The sequence below is a fragment of the Diabrotica undecimpunctata genome, chromosome 9, assembly GCF_040954645.1.
Source record: "Diabrotica undecimpunctata isolate CICGRU chromosome 9, icDiaUnde3, whole genome shotgun sequence".
NCBI lineage: Eukaryota > Metazoa > Arthropoda > Insecta > Coleoptera > Chrysomelidae > Diabrotica > Diabrotica undecimpunctata.
The window spans coordinates 16,867,461-16,884,206 of NC_092811.1; the positions used below are offsets into that span (position 1 = coordinate 16,867,461).

Here is a 16,746-nt window from a genome sequence, read left to right on the forward strand (position 1 = left end):
ATTTGTATCATTGCTGCATGAATATATAGTTGACGGCAATATTTAGTATATAAACAATGTCGTGTATAATTTAGACGTTATAATTTACAAGTTTCCTATAGGTGCACAGACGAACAATAACTGATGACGGCATGGGAGTGGGTGAACCCCTTTCCGAAACCGAGTTTGATCTAGAAGTAGGAATGTATGCCAGAGGATCACATTATCTAGCGATTGGAGATACAAAAAAAGTAAATAAGTACGGTAAGTGGTAGAAAATAAAAATTATTTTTAGATCGGATGAGCTGTAAACGGCTCCACCATTTTCCCGTTGTATACAAATGAAAAAAACAGAATATTGTACATAACTATGTAAACCTCTATAGAAAAATAGAAAGAAAGTAAAATGTATTCTATAACGATTTCTAAGCCTGGATATATGAAAGACAAACTCAACTTTTACAAACAAAATATTTAAAAGTTAATTTGGACCTCGTTTAAAAAGAGTTTATGTTGCAAATTGTTTTTTTACCCTTTATATTGTGAAAATATTTTAGGTACAACAACAACTGGACAAGAACGTATATTAGCTCACAAGAAACTTCTTCAACCTTGGATAGGACTGTCGCCTACCAAGCAAACATTTGACGAACTAAAAAAGTCAATTAACCTTAAGGTAAAGTTATAATGTTATCTTTTAAGATGTTAGTTCAGTCGGCAGACAAACAAGCTGAATTTTGCTAAGAATGTCAATTTTTGTACCCCAAAATGATACAGCTTAACACTCCTACTTCCCGGTTTTTGCCTAAAATGTTTCAAACAAGAAATTAAGAAATTTTGAATGTCGCCAAATTATCTCCACTACATTGCTGGTTTAAAAAAATATTTTCTAAGCGCATACAGTTTTTTGGTAAATCGACGATGTTTTTAGTTAACAAACCCCTCCACCGTTTTTGGGATCCCAAAATTTACATTCTTAGTAACATTTAGCTGGTTCGTATGATTTTTAAAAGTTCAGTGGTTCAAGTTTTTTGTCTCTGGCATCTGGAGTATGTGATAATTTCAAAAATGTTCTATTAAAGGAACAAATTTTTTAATTTTATATATTTTACCCCCATCCGTTTCGAATATGAGTGATTATATTTGCTATAATAATTTTACTTCTTATTTTAATCATATTCTCGAAAGTTTTAAGTTTATTCTTCATCTCTTTAGTAAGTATCCAGAATTTGACAGAATACCATAATATTTTGAGATGATATGCCTTCTAGGAGCCTTACATTGATGTCCTGATTAAGGTTGTAGCATTTACAGCGTTTGACTATGTTGTTGAAGCCTTTTCTATTCTACTGTTTATCTCCTGTAAGTCATATCATTGTTCGTTTATTATTGTTTCAAGATAGGTAAAGTTTTACCAGTTGAATATAAATTTAGTTTTTAATATATTTATTTCTAATCAAAATCTTTCACTTACTTCATTTATTTTGTTCCTTAGCTGTTGTAAACGTTGTGTGTCATCCGCATATCGGATTTTATTTAGGCGTTCTCCATTAAGAAGTATTCCATGTTCGTAATTTTTCACCGCTCTACTAAATATTTTATGAATATCAAACAATAGGCACAAAAACAAGAAGAATTTTTGAAGCATTCACCAAAATTGTGCCAGCATATAATATCCTTATTTGCCACCATCTTACTGATATTGTCATTCGCATATCAGATGTTATTTAGGCCTCCTCCATTTAGAAGTATTCCATATTCGCAATTTTTTAAAGCTCTACTAAATATTTATGAATATCAAACGAATAGGCATAAAAACAAGAAGATTTTTGACGCATCCACCAAAATTGTGCCAGCATATGCATATCCTTATTTACCACCATCTTACTGATATTGTCATTTGCATATCAGATTTTATTTAGGCTTCCTCCATTTAGAAGTATTTCATATTCGCAATTTTTTAAAGCTCTACTAAATATTTATGAATATCAAACGAATAGGTACAAAAAAAAGAAGAATTTTTGACGTATCCACCAAAATTGTGCCAGTATATGCATCTCCTTAGTTGCCACCATCTTACAAACTGATATTACTTGTTGATCAATTTTAGTACTCTGCAATTAATGAAGAGCTACCCGAGAATATTAACATCTTGACTTTAGAACCATGGATAAGTGATAAGGTTCTTCTGAGATTTGAGCACATCATGGAAAAGGGAGAAGATCCTAAGTTATCTACCAAGGCTACATTTAACTTAAAGGTAAGTAAACAGGGTGGTCCTAAAGTAATTGTACAAAAAGAGACAGTAGATTCTACACTTTAAAATATTTTGATTTAAGTCAAATTGCTTTAATAAAATGTTGATATTAAGAAAGATACAGATAAAGTGCAAATTTAACATTTTATTTTTCGCTATAATTTTCATTTTTGCGAACATTTATGTAAAAAAATTTACAACTGGGTACTTTAAGTTAGGAGACATAATAATTTGATGCACACTTTGATGTAGCTGATAGAGGGCGCCACATATGTAGCATATATTTGCCTTAACTTTTTTGCTTTTCAAGTTACCTGTAATTGTGACAAACAATATTAAGGATACATTATTTTAACAAAAAAAAAGGTATACCTGTTATTAACTTCAAAACTTAACAGTTTTTGAGATAATCGAATTTTATAAATCAACTGGATAATTCAAAAATGCCAAAAAATAGACAAAAACATCAATACTTCTGAATTTTGGTATAAAATACATATAACTAATAAGTAAACGAAATATTAAATAAAATATGTAAATATATCAGCATGATAATTAATAATAGGATTTGACAAAATAACAGAATAATAGGATTTTACATAAAACATTTTACGTTTTATGTTAAATTAAAGTCATAATTTAAACATTTTATTTACAAACCAAATTAAGAAATAGTTAAAAAAAAATAACATAACTTTTAACATTTTCTTTACGTCATTTGTCAATATATTCCATAAAAGATCGACTCATATTAAATATCATCATTGGATCTAAAGAAACTGCTGCAGTATTTATTTCTTCCCACAGTTTTAATGCGCCCCATACACCAAAATCAAGCGGATTAAATTCTGGGCTACGTGGTGGCTATAATGTATAATGGATGAATATATTCTTTTGAATACATATCCAAATCTTATGGTATATTATGGAACTACATCTTATTTGTCGCAACGGTTGATTATTGTGTATGTGAGATGTATCTCGTTTATTGGTTACTAATATAAACACGGAATAACGTATCGATGGCATTACATACGATTACGTTACAGCCTACGAGTAACTATAATTACATCTCGAACAAATGGACTATTATGATTTACTAACGAACTAATATTATGCTGAACTGAATTGCCTGTGTATTTACTATATTTATAACAATATCGGTTATTGGGCCAACGATGATGTTATTGTAAAAATCTAAGTCTTAAGGTTAGATTTGTAGCAAAAGTATTATGAAACAAGACGCATATGTGTTATTCAATACCTGTGCTCTAGTTTCTAATTGTCCTAATAAAAATGGGTAAACAATTGACGTAATTATTAACAAGTATTCTTTTTAAATTTTTTATGAATAAAATAATTATATTAATATCTCATCACATTGCCAAGGAATATGACTACCACGATTATTCTACACTGCCTTCTCTATAGAAAGCGGTGGTATACCATCTTTCATAAACTACATATTTTAAGTTCTTAGCATTTTATAATAGAGAAAAAGTAATACAGCGCCAGTATAGAAACTTAGGAAGCGATAGAAAAAGGAAATTGTATACATGATGACGGCCAACGTCTGAACACGGCACCTCAAGAATTTTGTGATATTACATTATCATCTTTGAGTTGTTTTAATAAGAATTAACTATTAATTATGCTTATCCACAGGTATTCAGTGCTGTACCACACAAATATCACAACTAAGAATTATTATGCAGCTGACTTATAAAATGCGATTATCTCGAAAACGGTTGAATTTTGAAGTTATTAACAAGTATACATTTTATTTGTAAAAATAATTTTTATTTAATATTTTTTAACACAAGTAGATCTATGTAAAGAGCAAAAAAATTAAGCGCAAATGTATGCCACATATGTGGCATATGTGGCGCCCTCTATCAGGTATATTAAAGTTTGCAACAAATTATAATTTTTCCTACTCAAAAGCATGCAATTGTAAATTTTTGTCCACAAATATTCACAAACGTAAAAATTATAGCGAAAAATAAAATTTTAAATTTTCCCTTTAACACCCTGTATCTTTCTTAATATTAACATTTTATGAAAGCAAGTTGGCTTAAATCGAAATATTTTAAAGTGCAAAATCTACGGTTTACAATTACTTAAGGACCACTCTGTACATGTTTCTTAAAAAATAATCCTGGATATATCCTAGGTTTCCCTGGTTTATTTCATAAGAGTCTCGTAATAATAAGATTTGATATTTTTTATATTTTCTCAGTTTTAGTAGCAAGCTTCTCCACGGCAAGAGGTAGGATTCTAGATAGAGAAATCCTAAATAATTCACATAATTGTTGTAGTCTCTAAGTTAACGTGATATCATTAAAGTACAGGTCATTAAGAAATGGTCTATGTATGTTAAGGCTGCTATCATATTAGTTTCCTCATACAATAAATATCTGAATCCATTAATTCCCAAAAGTCCGTTAAGTACTTTAATGCAGTTTAAAGATACGCCAACTGTACTTATTTATTAGCTACCGATAAATCATTCACTCCACGACTTATTTCACGTCGTAGATCGAGAAGTTCGGACATAGAGCATTTGAGTTTATATTCGAATTATATTATATTCGAATTTATACACTGATGAATAAGCAAAACAAGATGACAAGCCCCATTTTCTATAGCTAAAACATTCGGAGTATAACTGAAAAGCCATGACAAAAGGTGATTCCGTATCTATAAATACAATCTAATTTTTTATTCAATCGTTTATTTTCAATTACTGATTTTTCCTTTTTTACATTTCATTGTTGTAACCCTTTTCTGCTTCTTATTTGATATATTACTAAAGATTCGAATAAATTATGTAATAATAATTAAGTTTTTCCTTTTCAGAATTTGGTCAAAGGAATTGACGCTCACACAATAACTGAGACTACACTTGGGGCGAATGTGCCGCTGAATGAACTTCATGATGAACCTAGATACGTGTGGAATATTAAAAACGAAACTAATAAAGGAGTTTCACTAGGTATAAGAAATATTGGAGCAAATGGGGAATTATCTTTAAATCCAATGCAAATAAGAACCTTCATCGTTTCTAGGAAATCCAATAATTCTAGCAGAAATGTGGCATCCTTTACTTTATTTATATTTTTAATTTTATCAAAACTGTTTTTTGTGTAAAAGACAAAAATTTTTGAAAATTGTTTTTTTAGGTAAATATGATTATTTAAAGTTCAATAAAAGTTAATTGGTGTTTTAAGAATTAGCAGTTCAAAATATACAAAAGTATGAGTTTAGTTTTTCTATGCCTTAAAGATTTAAAGAAAGCAACTTAAAGTTGGCCCCTGTGATCAACAGACATATAAAGCTCTCTCCAGAGATATTCAACGAAGATGCCGAAAAGACAAACAAGAATACATTTCTGAAATCTGTCAAGAAATAGAAAATCACGGATATCGAAATGAAACCAAAGACCTCTTCCGGAAAGTGAAAATTCTTGCGAGAGAATTTAAACCCAAGAACTATGCAATAGAGGACAAACATGGTATTATCATAAGTGATATCGACAGAGTGTTGGAGACATGGAAAAACTATTGTTCAGAGCTCTACAGGGAAGAACACGTAAATCTAGGCCACACTTCAGCCCTCGAAAACATCGCATACAACCCTGAACCTGAAATTCTGCTGTCCGAGATTGAAGAAGCTGTAACTCACCTCAAGAAGAATAAATCCCCTGGCTGCGATGATATCACGGGAGAGCTCCTTCAGAACATGGGAGACAAGGGATGTTACATAATGTGGAAACTTTGTAATAAAATTTGGAGATACGGAAAGTGGCCCAGAGAATGGCGCACATCATTGTGCATACCAATCCATAAAAAAGGAACAACTACAAAGTGTAGTAATTATCGTACCATCTCACTGATTTTCCATCCAAGCAAAATATTACTAAGAATCATTAAACGCCGTTTGCAACAATACTTAGACAAACAAATTCCCCAAGAACAAGCAGGCTTTGTCAAAGGGAAGGGTACGAGAGAGCAAATCCTTAATATGCGGCAGCTCATAGAGAAGGCCCGCGAATTTAAAATTCCAATAATAATCTGTTTTCTAGACTACCAGAAGGCATTTGATTGTGTGAAGTGGGAAGTTCTCTGGACAGTTCTTCATGAGATGGGAGTTCCAGATCATTTGGCAATATTAATTAAAAACTTATACGAAGATAACTCAGTTAAAATAAGAATTGAAAACCAGCAATCTGATACCTTCAAAACCAGCAGAGGTGTACGACAAGGGTGCATACTATCTCCAGACCTGTTCAATTTATATGGAGAATACATAATGAGGAACGCACATGATGGATGGAGAGGCGGCATCTCTATTGCAGGAAAAAAGATCTCAAACTTAAGATTCGCAGACGATACAACACTGATAGCAACATCTGAAGAGGAGATGTCGAGACTGATAAAGAGAGTAGAAACCGAAAGCAACAAGTGTGGGCTCAAGATTAATAATCAGAAAACAAAAATCATGATTGTGGACCACGCGAATATCTTTTAAACAACAGGCGCCCTAAATCAATTCGAGAAAGTAGACGAGTTCACGTATCTAGGATCTTCCTTAAACAATGCAGCCTCCTACCATACGGAAATTCGCAGAAGAATAGGGATGGCCAAGAACGCGATGAGTCGACTGTCAAAAATATGGAAGGACCGCTCTTTATCCAAAAAACTCAAAATGAGACTGGTACGGACACTCATTTTTTCAATCTTCAGTTACGGTGCCGAAACATGGACAATAAAATCAGAGGATAGGAAAAGGATTGACGCATTCGAAATGTGGTGCTGGAGACGAATGCTACGCGTCTCGTGGACGGAGCACAGATCCAATCAGTCGAATCTCGAAGAGCTAAACATTCAGACCAGACTCTCCTCTTAGTGTCTTGCAAATGTTTTAAAGTTTTTTGGCCACATTGCGAGAAGAGACAATGATAACTTAGAAAGACTAATTGTATGCGGAAACGTAGAAGGACGTAGAGGCAGAGGACGTTCACCTATCCGATGGTCAGATCAAGTACAGAAAGCCACTGGAGAGACGTTTTCCGAGTCCATAAGAGCAGCCCAAAATCGCAAGAGATGGAGAGAATTGACAGCCCCGCATTGTAGGCAATCACGATCCTCAGCAATGAGGAAACGACAAGAGAGAGAGAAAGATTTAAAGTACCCTTGTTCTACATGCTTTATTTAAAGCAAGCTTCACCTTAACGATTTCTATGCATAAAGTGTCTTTTATAATTGGAATATAAAAGAAGGAAAGCATTAAAAACTCTTGGCTATAAGTTGCGATAATTGATAAGTACAAATCTTCCATGGCATGATCGAACCACCTTTTAATATTATTATCAATCAAAGTGTGTAATATAGAGTAAGAAAATTCGTTCTTTCAAAGATGTAATCCAGAAAAAATTACTGAACACTTAATGTAGTCACTATATAGTTTATTACCGATGAAATCAGAAGCAAATTATTTTCTGATTTGTCTTTAGAAATATTCCTGGTATTTTTCCAAAAGCTTTTTGAAATAAGGAAAGTATTTTAGATGCAGCATTTCTACCTAACTCTGTATCTGATCCTAGCTTTTTGGCTACATCAACTTTGAACCATAATTTCAATAGCATCGTACTACATACCATATTTAGAAAGGTTTCCTTTATATTACAACGTCTTTTACACTCGCGATCATAAAATCCGGGTCACCTGCAAAAAATTTCAAGTTTCTGGAATATTTTTGCCTCTGGTGGAGTAATAACCTTTTTTTAGATTAACGTATTTTTTATTGAAAAAGCTGAAAACAAAATAAATTGTTGATAAAACAGGCATACGAAAAAAATGGAAAATACAGAACGTGGTAAAATGTCAGTGAAATTTCAATGACTAATATCGTGTATTGCCTCCACTTGCTCTAATGACCTCTTGCAGACGACGGGGCATATTCTCAATTTTTCTCTGGATTACATGTTGTGGTATGTTATTCCACTCTCTCACTAACAGATCCTTAAGCTCCTGTCCGTTGTTAGGAGGAGATATTAGGGGTTGAATACGTTTTTTCAAATCGTCCCAGATATGTTCGATGGGATTCAGCTCCGAAGACCTAGCTGGATAGGGTAACCTCGTAATTCCAACTTTGTCCAAGTATTGCATACTGATCGTGGCAACGTGCTTTCGCACGTTGTTCTGCATAAAAACGACGTTTTCTCCAAGCCTTGCCATGGTATGCATAATATGTTCTTCCAGAATCTCCGTAATGTCCCTTCGTGCAGTTAAGGACCCATTTTCGATGAAGGGTAATTCTGTGCGGAAGTCGGAAGATACACCTCCCAAGCCGTGACCGAGCCTCCACCAAATGGCATTCTTGGAGCAATGCAAGCTTGTGAAAATCATTCACCGGTTCTCCTCCAAACTCTTACACGTCCATCGGATCCAGTTAGGCAGAAACGGAATTCATCTGAGAATAACTCTTTGCTCCAATCGTTAATTCTCCAATGCGCGTATTGTCGAGCAAAAGCTAGTCGTGCAACTCGATGCGCCAGGCGAAGTGGCGGTCCTGTAGCTATTACCCAAGAAGATAGTCCAAAAGAACGAAGTCTTCTGACTGTTGCAACGCTAACATTGTCATTTCGTACTTCCTGTAGACGATTTCGATGCATAATCGCAGTTGAGGTCCGGTTTCGTAAAGCCTGAAACACAAGAAAACGGTCATCTCGTACCGTGGTCATTCTTCTTCGTCCAGAGCCAGGTCGTCTGGATAGCAAACCCTTCTCCTGAAAGCGTTGAAGCACTCGTTGAACCGTAGAAAGGCTTACGCCAACAGTTCTTGCGACTTGCCGTTGAGTGTGACCGTCTTTCACAAGAGCAACAATTTGAGCCGTTTCAACAACAGTCAAGGGTATTTTTGGCAAAAAATAAACAATAATAAACACTAATAATGTCACTAATAAACACTAATGGTGGCAATAATAAACGTTTGTTAAGGCTGGCAGCACCAATTGTATTATTGTTAAGGCTGGCAGCACCATCTATTACAAGGTTTGGGAAATTTTATTTTAATATGGCCGAAAGGGTGCCTATATGCTGCTTGAAAGTGAATAAATATTGCATCATAAAAGTAAGTGAAAATATTTTTTGTACAATATTTTGGCTTTACATTGAATATAAAAGTTCATTACTTTAGTTTTCTAAATATTTACAGTGATAAAAGACCCATATAACCCATAGACCGATTATGTAGGTAAAAAGCAACATTGCCAGTTTATAGCAAGTTTTTTTGTTGCAGATTTTCCAAAAAGAACTGTTTTGTATTATGGATTTTAAGACAATTAGAGCTAAATGTTTTTATTGGAAGAAAAAAACGCTTGCAATGACTCCGGTAGATCCAAATATTTCAGATATTTCCGATTTATCTTATTCGATAGAAAATCATTTGCAACACGAAAATATGCCTCTAATGATGAAACAGGTTTAAACAATATGGATATACAAGAAATATATCAAGGGTTATACAAGAAATAGATGAATATAGAGAAACTAATGAGGAAGAAGCAAATGAAGACGAGGATGTTTCTCCATGTCTCCAATAACATCTTTATCAACGTCTGTTTTGCCTTGCAATTCTTAGAAGGCACAGATTAAAGCATAAATCTGAATTTGGTATCGAAAAATTAGTTTACGGATTTATTATCAGATGTCGCTATTTGTTTACATACGAAGCCATGTTAGAGTTGCTTCTCAAAACAGGAAATACGTATTTTCATGTTCAGAGCGTCTGTAAATAGCCGTTTTTGATGATCCTTTTTAGGGTGAAATACGTATAAGCGGATATACAGACGCACTATACGTAAAATCAAATCTTAACTGTCTTTTTCCTTGAAGACAAGGAAGTTATACGTAAGAAAAAAAGCAAAAAGCGATCCTACCCATTCCAATTGGACAGAAGATGTTACAACTAGTTCGATTTCTAATCCAGATGGATTTTTAAGTGGAGAGGTAGCTACGCCTTTGGAGTACTTTACCAAGATATATTCACTTGACGTTATTAAAAATATCGTTTTCTAGTCTAATTTGTATAGTACACAGGTAACAGGAAAATTCATCAACATTTATAACAGATTGTTTATGCATTTTATTATTGATGGGAGTAATAAATTTACCAGCAGTAGAAGACTATTGGACAACATTCTCTAGAATATCCCAAAATTGCGAGTGTTATGCCATTAAAACAATTTCAACTTCTCAGAAGATTTATACACTGCAATGACAACAGCCAAGTTACAGATGAAACCAAAGATTGATATTTCAAAATCAGACCACATTTTTTGGTTGCAGTCAGATCTAATTGCCAAAAACATCAATTTGAAAATTAGTATTTCGTAGACGAAACTATGACTGCATATAAAGGTACTCGTTTAGGGAATCTTAGGCAATATTTATTTAAAATACGCCTCATAAATGTGGATACAAAATATTTGTTCGAGCTGGTGTGTCTGGCTACATTACCGATTTTATTGCATACCAATGAGCTTTCACATTTTCTGAGTTGTACTACACTCTTAACGCGCTTACTGAAGCAGAAACTTCTTTTGGTGTAGGGGCTAGTGTTGTTATAAGTTAGTGTAAGACCATTTCTGATCTCTCAAATTCAGTAATTTTTTGCTCCGGTCTGGAGCTTTTTATTTATCTAAAGGAAAAATATGGGATACTAAGTTTGGGAACAACTAGCCAAAACAGAATCAAGGGATGTATAAAAAAACTGAATGTATATAAAACTGAAAAAAGAAAAGTAACTGTACCCTGTCCCTCTTTAATTACACAATATAACAAGCACATGGAAGGAGTTGATAAGGAAAAGTCTTTACTTAGATTATATAGCAATCCAAATAGAGCAAAAAAATGGTATTTTTCCATTCTGACTTGGATATTGGACATATCTGTCATAAATGCATGGGTTCTCGTTAAAAATGACTGCACTGCTCTGAAAGAAAAACCTATACCTTTGAAAGCATTTATACTACAGCTAGCAAATTCTATCTTACGCACAAGAAAAGAAAGTAAAAGAAGTTGACCTTCAGACAAAAAATAAAATTCAATCTTCTTTTGCACTGAGGCCAGATAAAGCTACTGCACAAGATTCAGTTTCTCATTGGCCCAAACAATAATTTCTTTTAAAAGTTCCATAATTTTTATTATAGCATCTTAATTTTCTTGAAATAAAATATAAGTTTACAAAAAATCTCTTTTTTATATACACATGCATTTATCAAAAATACAAAAAAAAATAAATATATTTTTATATTGTTAAAATGTACATACTAATAACTTTTTGAGAATAAAAACATCATTTTCTGTAATTATTTATTTACATTTGAGATAAAAATAATAAATTTTTTCTTTGAATAATAGCAAATCATTAAATTTTGACGAACTAAAACTAATGTTAAATGCTTCATAATTTTTCCAACAAAAAATTTATTTCCATTCAAACTTTTTGTACCATCGTCAACTGGACGTATTCAGTAACAGATTTTTAAAAGCCCTTCACCGAATGCTCTGCAATTAAATTTAATTTATAAGGACATCGCAAAAAGCAGTCCTTTTTATTTCTTTTTGGGTCTTTTTCGAAATATACTTTAAGGTTTAAATTGAATATTCTATGCAGAAATTTACAGAGGAAATGAGATTTTTATATTGCCCAATAAAACTCTGTTAAAGCGGTAATAACCGTGAAAATGAAGAATTTAGCCATAAAGATCTTGGATAAGAATAAAATTTAGTATTCTGCAAGCGTCCACTTGCTCGATACAAATCAAATATACCGGATGTCCCTGTTTTGACAGTAGTTTATGTTTTATAAAATGCTGAAAATGTAATAAAACAAGCTATCAACATGGATAGATGTAAGAAAGATAAAATCTGTATTGTGGTTTATGCTGTGAAGGTTTCTATTAGGTCAATTATGCCTATTTTACGGTAAATTGTTGAATTAATGAAGAATAATTTAACTTACAGTTATTTCCACTTAGTTAGTTAGTTTCCACTATTCTGCAATCACCAACTTAACTCACAAAACAACACAACTTGTACTTACCTTTTAACACACTGTTTTCAAACTGGACTGCTCGTTCTGGCTAGTAAAAACACAATTCTCAAAATTTTCTCGTTTAATTTTAACATCGACTATCTATTCTCCTTACCTAGTTTCCCATAGCTACTCATACACATTCACTTCTCGTATCTATTTTTGAAAATCCCTACTTTAATTTTTAAGAAATCAAGCGTACTGTACCCGCTTGGTTTTTTCCTAAATTTATAGAAGATATTCTGAATAACATTTCTTTTGTGTTTACAGGCAAATCCGTATTTGTAAAAACAACGTCTGGTTCGTACCATTACCTTCGAGAAAAATAATACAAAAAGCATTGTCTATAAAACATGAATTTGAAATTCTTACCTGATACAAAACCAAAACGTTTTTGGTTTTGTATCAGGTAAGAATTTCGAACGAAACCTCCACAATAAAGGTTAATAACGTTAGAGTCCATCGAGGAGCAGAATGTGGATCTGATCACCATTTGCTTAAAGCGTCACTACTATTTACATTTAAAGGAAGCCAACGACAAAATGAAAACGAAAGTTCAATGATACTGCAAGACATTTCAACAAAGAGATATAATCTACAAGGTTTTGAAAATGAGTCTACCCAGTTTCTGTATCGAAAGAGGTTGAATCTGAAATTGCACGATGTCTGTTACTCCTCACCAATTAATACGTACAACGAAATTATGAAAGCTCTTGACGAAGCTGCAATGCAAGCTATTGGAGAAGTGGATAGCAAAAAAAATAGAAATGAATGGTGGAATAAAGAAATAGAAGATCTTGTGGGGAAGAAGAAGAATATTTATAACAAATGGCTCGCAACAAAGCACCCCTACTATCGACAACAGTACAACAGCTTAAACAAAGAAGTAAAAAAAGAGGTAAATAAAGACAAAAATGAGATGTGGAATAAAGCCTGCGATAACGTAGAAAATTTTGTGGGTACAGCAAGAAGTAAAGAAGCCTGGAACACAATTAGAGGTAGTAGAACAGATAGAAAAGAATGCAGTAGGTTAACTCTAATAGCCCCAGAATTATGGGTCGAATATTATGAACAAATGCTGACAGAAGATCGAACAGAATTCCAAGATATTGGCTACCAAAAATATGATATTTCCTACAGCGAAGAAACTGAAATAACACCAGAAGAAATTAAAAAACACGCCAACGCTATGAAAAATGGAAAGGCTCCAGGACCGGGAGGAGTACCCCTTGAACTGATTAAAAATGGCCCTGACAAACTATTTCAGCTATTGGCTTATACTTTTAATTTATTCCTGAGAGGAGAAGAGCTACCCCCAGAATGGAAAACTGCATATATCAGCAATCTATACAAAAATAAAGGCGACAGAAAAGATTGTAAGAACTACCGAGGGCTTAGTGTAACTAACTCAATCTGTAGAGTCTACGGGAAGATAATTAAAAGCCGAATTGAAGATTGCTGGGAAGACGCTGAAGATCAGACTGACTTTCGTACTGGTCGTTCTTGTATAGACAATGTGTTCTGCCTAAAACAAACAATAGAAAAGCGTTTGGAACATAATATGGAGACACACATGGTATTTATTGATCTTCAAAAAGCGTATGACAGTGTCCCATTAGCTAAGCTATGGCAGGTGCTAGAAGACAAGAATATTCCACCGATTTACATTAATGCTGTAAGGGAGTTGTACGATGATATGACTAGTGTAAAAAAGATTGGACAAAAAGTGACAAAACAGATAAAAGTGACCAAAGGACTTCGCCAAGGCTGCTGCATTGCACCTACACTCTTTAAGATTTATTTGGAGGGGGTTTTGGATATTTGGAAAAGAAAATGCGAACCTATGGGTGTTAAAATTGGAGACCATACACTGTACAGCTTGCATTTTGCTGATGACCAAGTAATACTTGCAGAAGATCAAGATGATATCCACTACATGTTACGAAAAATAGATGAAGAATATACTAAGTGGGGCTTATCAATTAATCCATCAAAAACAGAGTACGTAGTAGTGGGAGGTGAAGGAAAGGACTTAGAACTAGGAAGCAAACAAACTCAAAATACTGATAGCTATAAATATCTCGGTGTAAACATTACAAACAATGGTCGGAATACAAAAGAAATAGCTACTAGAATTGGTCAAGGAAATTCAGCAATACGTCAACTGAATAGTATACTTTGGAATAACCACATCACCCGAAACACAAAAATTAGGATATACAAAAGTATCATAGAAAGCATTGCTACATATGGTTCAGAGCTTTGGGTAATAAATAAAAATGACGCATCCAAAATAAAAGCAATGGAAATGAATTATTGGAGAAGATGTTGCTAACTCACTAGAAGAGATAGAGCAAGGAATACTGAAATCAGAGAGCGTATGGGCATATACATTGACGTCCTGGAAACTATAGAATGCAAAAGGCTGAAATGATATGGCCATGTAGAAAGGATGAATGATCAACGATGGCCAAAGAGAAAGTTACAGTGGATCCCCACCAACCGCAGGAAAAAGGGAAGACCAAGAAGATCGTGGAGACAAGAAGTAAAAGATGCAATGGAAGATAGGGGTCTACAAGTAGATGACCCATCGCAAGCGTTGGAAGCTAGGTTGCGAGAAACGGCGGCAGCTGTAATAAACTTGTTATATATATATATATATATATATATATATATATATATATATATATATATATATATATATATATATATATATATAGCCTGTGTATAATTATTTTTAAGATTTTAAACAGTATTTCGTAACTTTCTAAATAACCCGAAATGTTTTTCTATATAAATTATTATTAGAAACTAAATCACTATAAAAGTTCACTCTTCTGCAAAACCACTTATTAATTCTAAATCATTATATTTACAAATGTTTAACCTAATTTAGAACTATAACAATATATATATTTATTTTATTTTCCTACGCAACCCACCCGTATATTTATGTGATTCGATGGCCTATCTCTTTTTTATTTTTCTCAACTATACCCAACAGAACACAACATTGCCCTTTTTTATAAAACCTAATCATTAATTCCAGAAAGCGAAGCGGTATTTGAGTGCACGATCACAAAAAGGAACCAATTAGCCGGTAAGCAATTCTCAAACGAGATAATTTTGTTACACCGATTGCAGGGACAGAAAAAGGATGAACGAGATCAGTGACCGAACCGTCAAATTAACCTCCGATCGGTGATCCTGCCATTAAATTCACCACCAGAAACTATTATTTCGTATCGTCAGAGATAAAAGTGAAAAGAAAGTTGGAAAAAAACTGGCTTAATAGCAGAAAGGCAGTTACTTCGGTGGATTTTACAGTCATAAATTGCCAGCAGCTTCAGAATCTTCGGCTTTATAGATTTTATCTTATAAATAGCTTTTGTCTTTTAGTAAATATATCTTATTTTTTATCTTATTTCGAAAATATTATATTATTTTGTTAAAAAGAGAGTTTATAATATATATATTATTGTGATATTTAAAATCTTGGTGCGCCAAGCAATAATTAGCTAATTAATTTTTTTGATTAATTAAAATTATTTAAATGATATGATTATGACTTTATCATAATTTTTAATTCTTTTATCTCAGGGTTAAATTCGTGCTTCAATATCTATGCTATTACATGTGAAAGGTAAGGTCCAGAGAATACCGGAATAATAAAAAACACATATGATCTAACACTATATATTGAAATAAAAATAATGAAATAATTCACACTCAAACGTTTTCAATAAACAAACCTCATATAAGGATTCTCAAAATTTTGTTCTCCGTACGTGAACAATCAAAATTTATGGTACAAACAATATTAATTGAAATCTCAAAATCCCAAACTATCCTAACTCTCCTAATCAAAATATTTATATCCTTTCTAAATTACGTGTAAAAATTGTGTTATCAATAAAAGAAAAAAACTGCAGAAAACAAAAATATCTCTCTCTGATGATGAGTGGTCCAAATCCTTGTTCCTTGTAGACTGTATTATCTCCTCTCAACCGCTCCCTATGTAATCAGCAATCTTACACAGATTGTTGCAAGTATATCGTCCTTAATGATCTCCTTCAAAAGCACAAATCATTCAAATTATGATAGCCTTTCTCCTCTCGATAAACTGAATCTCTCGTTGGCCCGAGTGAAAAATGACTCTTGGAATATCTTCTCTTTACGATAAACTGAATCTCTCGTTGGCCTGAACAGTGACTCTTGGAATATAAGTAGAGAAATATGACTTACAATATTTTGCTGCTTCAGCTTCTGTCAGATACACTAACTCCACAAAAACTCACTAACATTCAACACTACTGCTTGCTACATCTCGGGAACAGCCAGAGAACAATCCTTGTTCCTCTTACAGATTTGGAAAACCAACTGCCTCCTTTCTCTCTCCTCAATCTCGC

At 33.2% G+C, this 16,746-nt stretch overlaps 1 protein-coding gene across 1 annotated transcript in view; it reads left to right on the top strand.

The window, feature by feature from the left end:
* LOC140449598 (lysosomal alpha-mannosidase-like) overlaps positions 1-5,489 on the top strand; it is a 44,137-nt gene extending 38,648 nt beyond the window's left edge. The window contains exons 12-15 of the mRNA XM_072542820.1: positions 102-243; positions 537-655; positions 2,090-2,239; positions 5,096-5,489. Of these exons, the coding sequence (XP_072398921.1) occupies positions 102-243; positions 537-655; positions 2,090-2,239; positions 5,096-5,386 (702 nt within the window). The 3' untranslated portion in view covers positions 5,387-5,489. The remainder of the gene's footprint in view (positions 1-101; positions 244-536; positions 656-2,089; positions 2,240-5,095) is intronic.
* Positions 5,490-16,746: the final 11,257 nt, after the last annotated feature.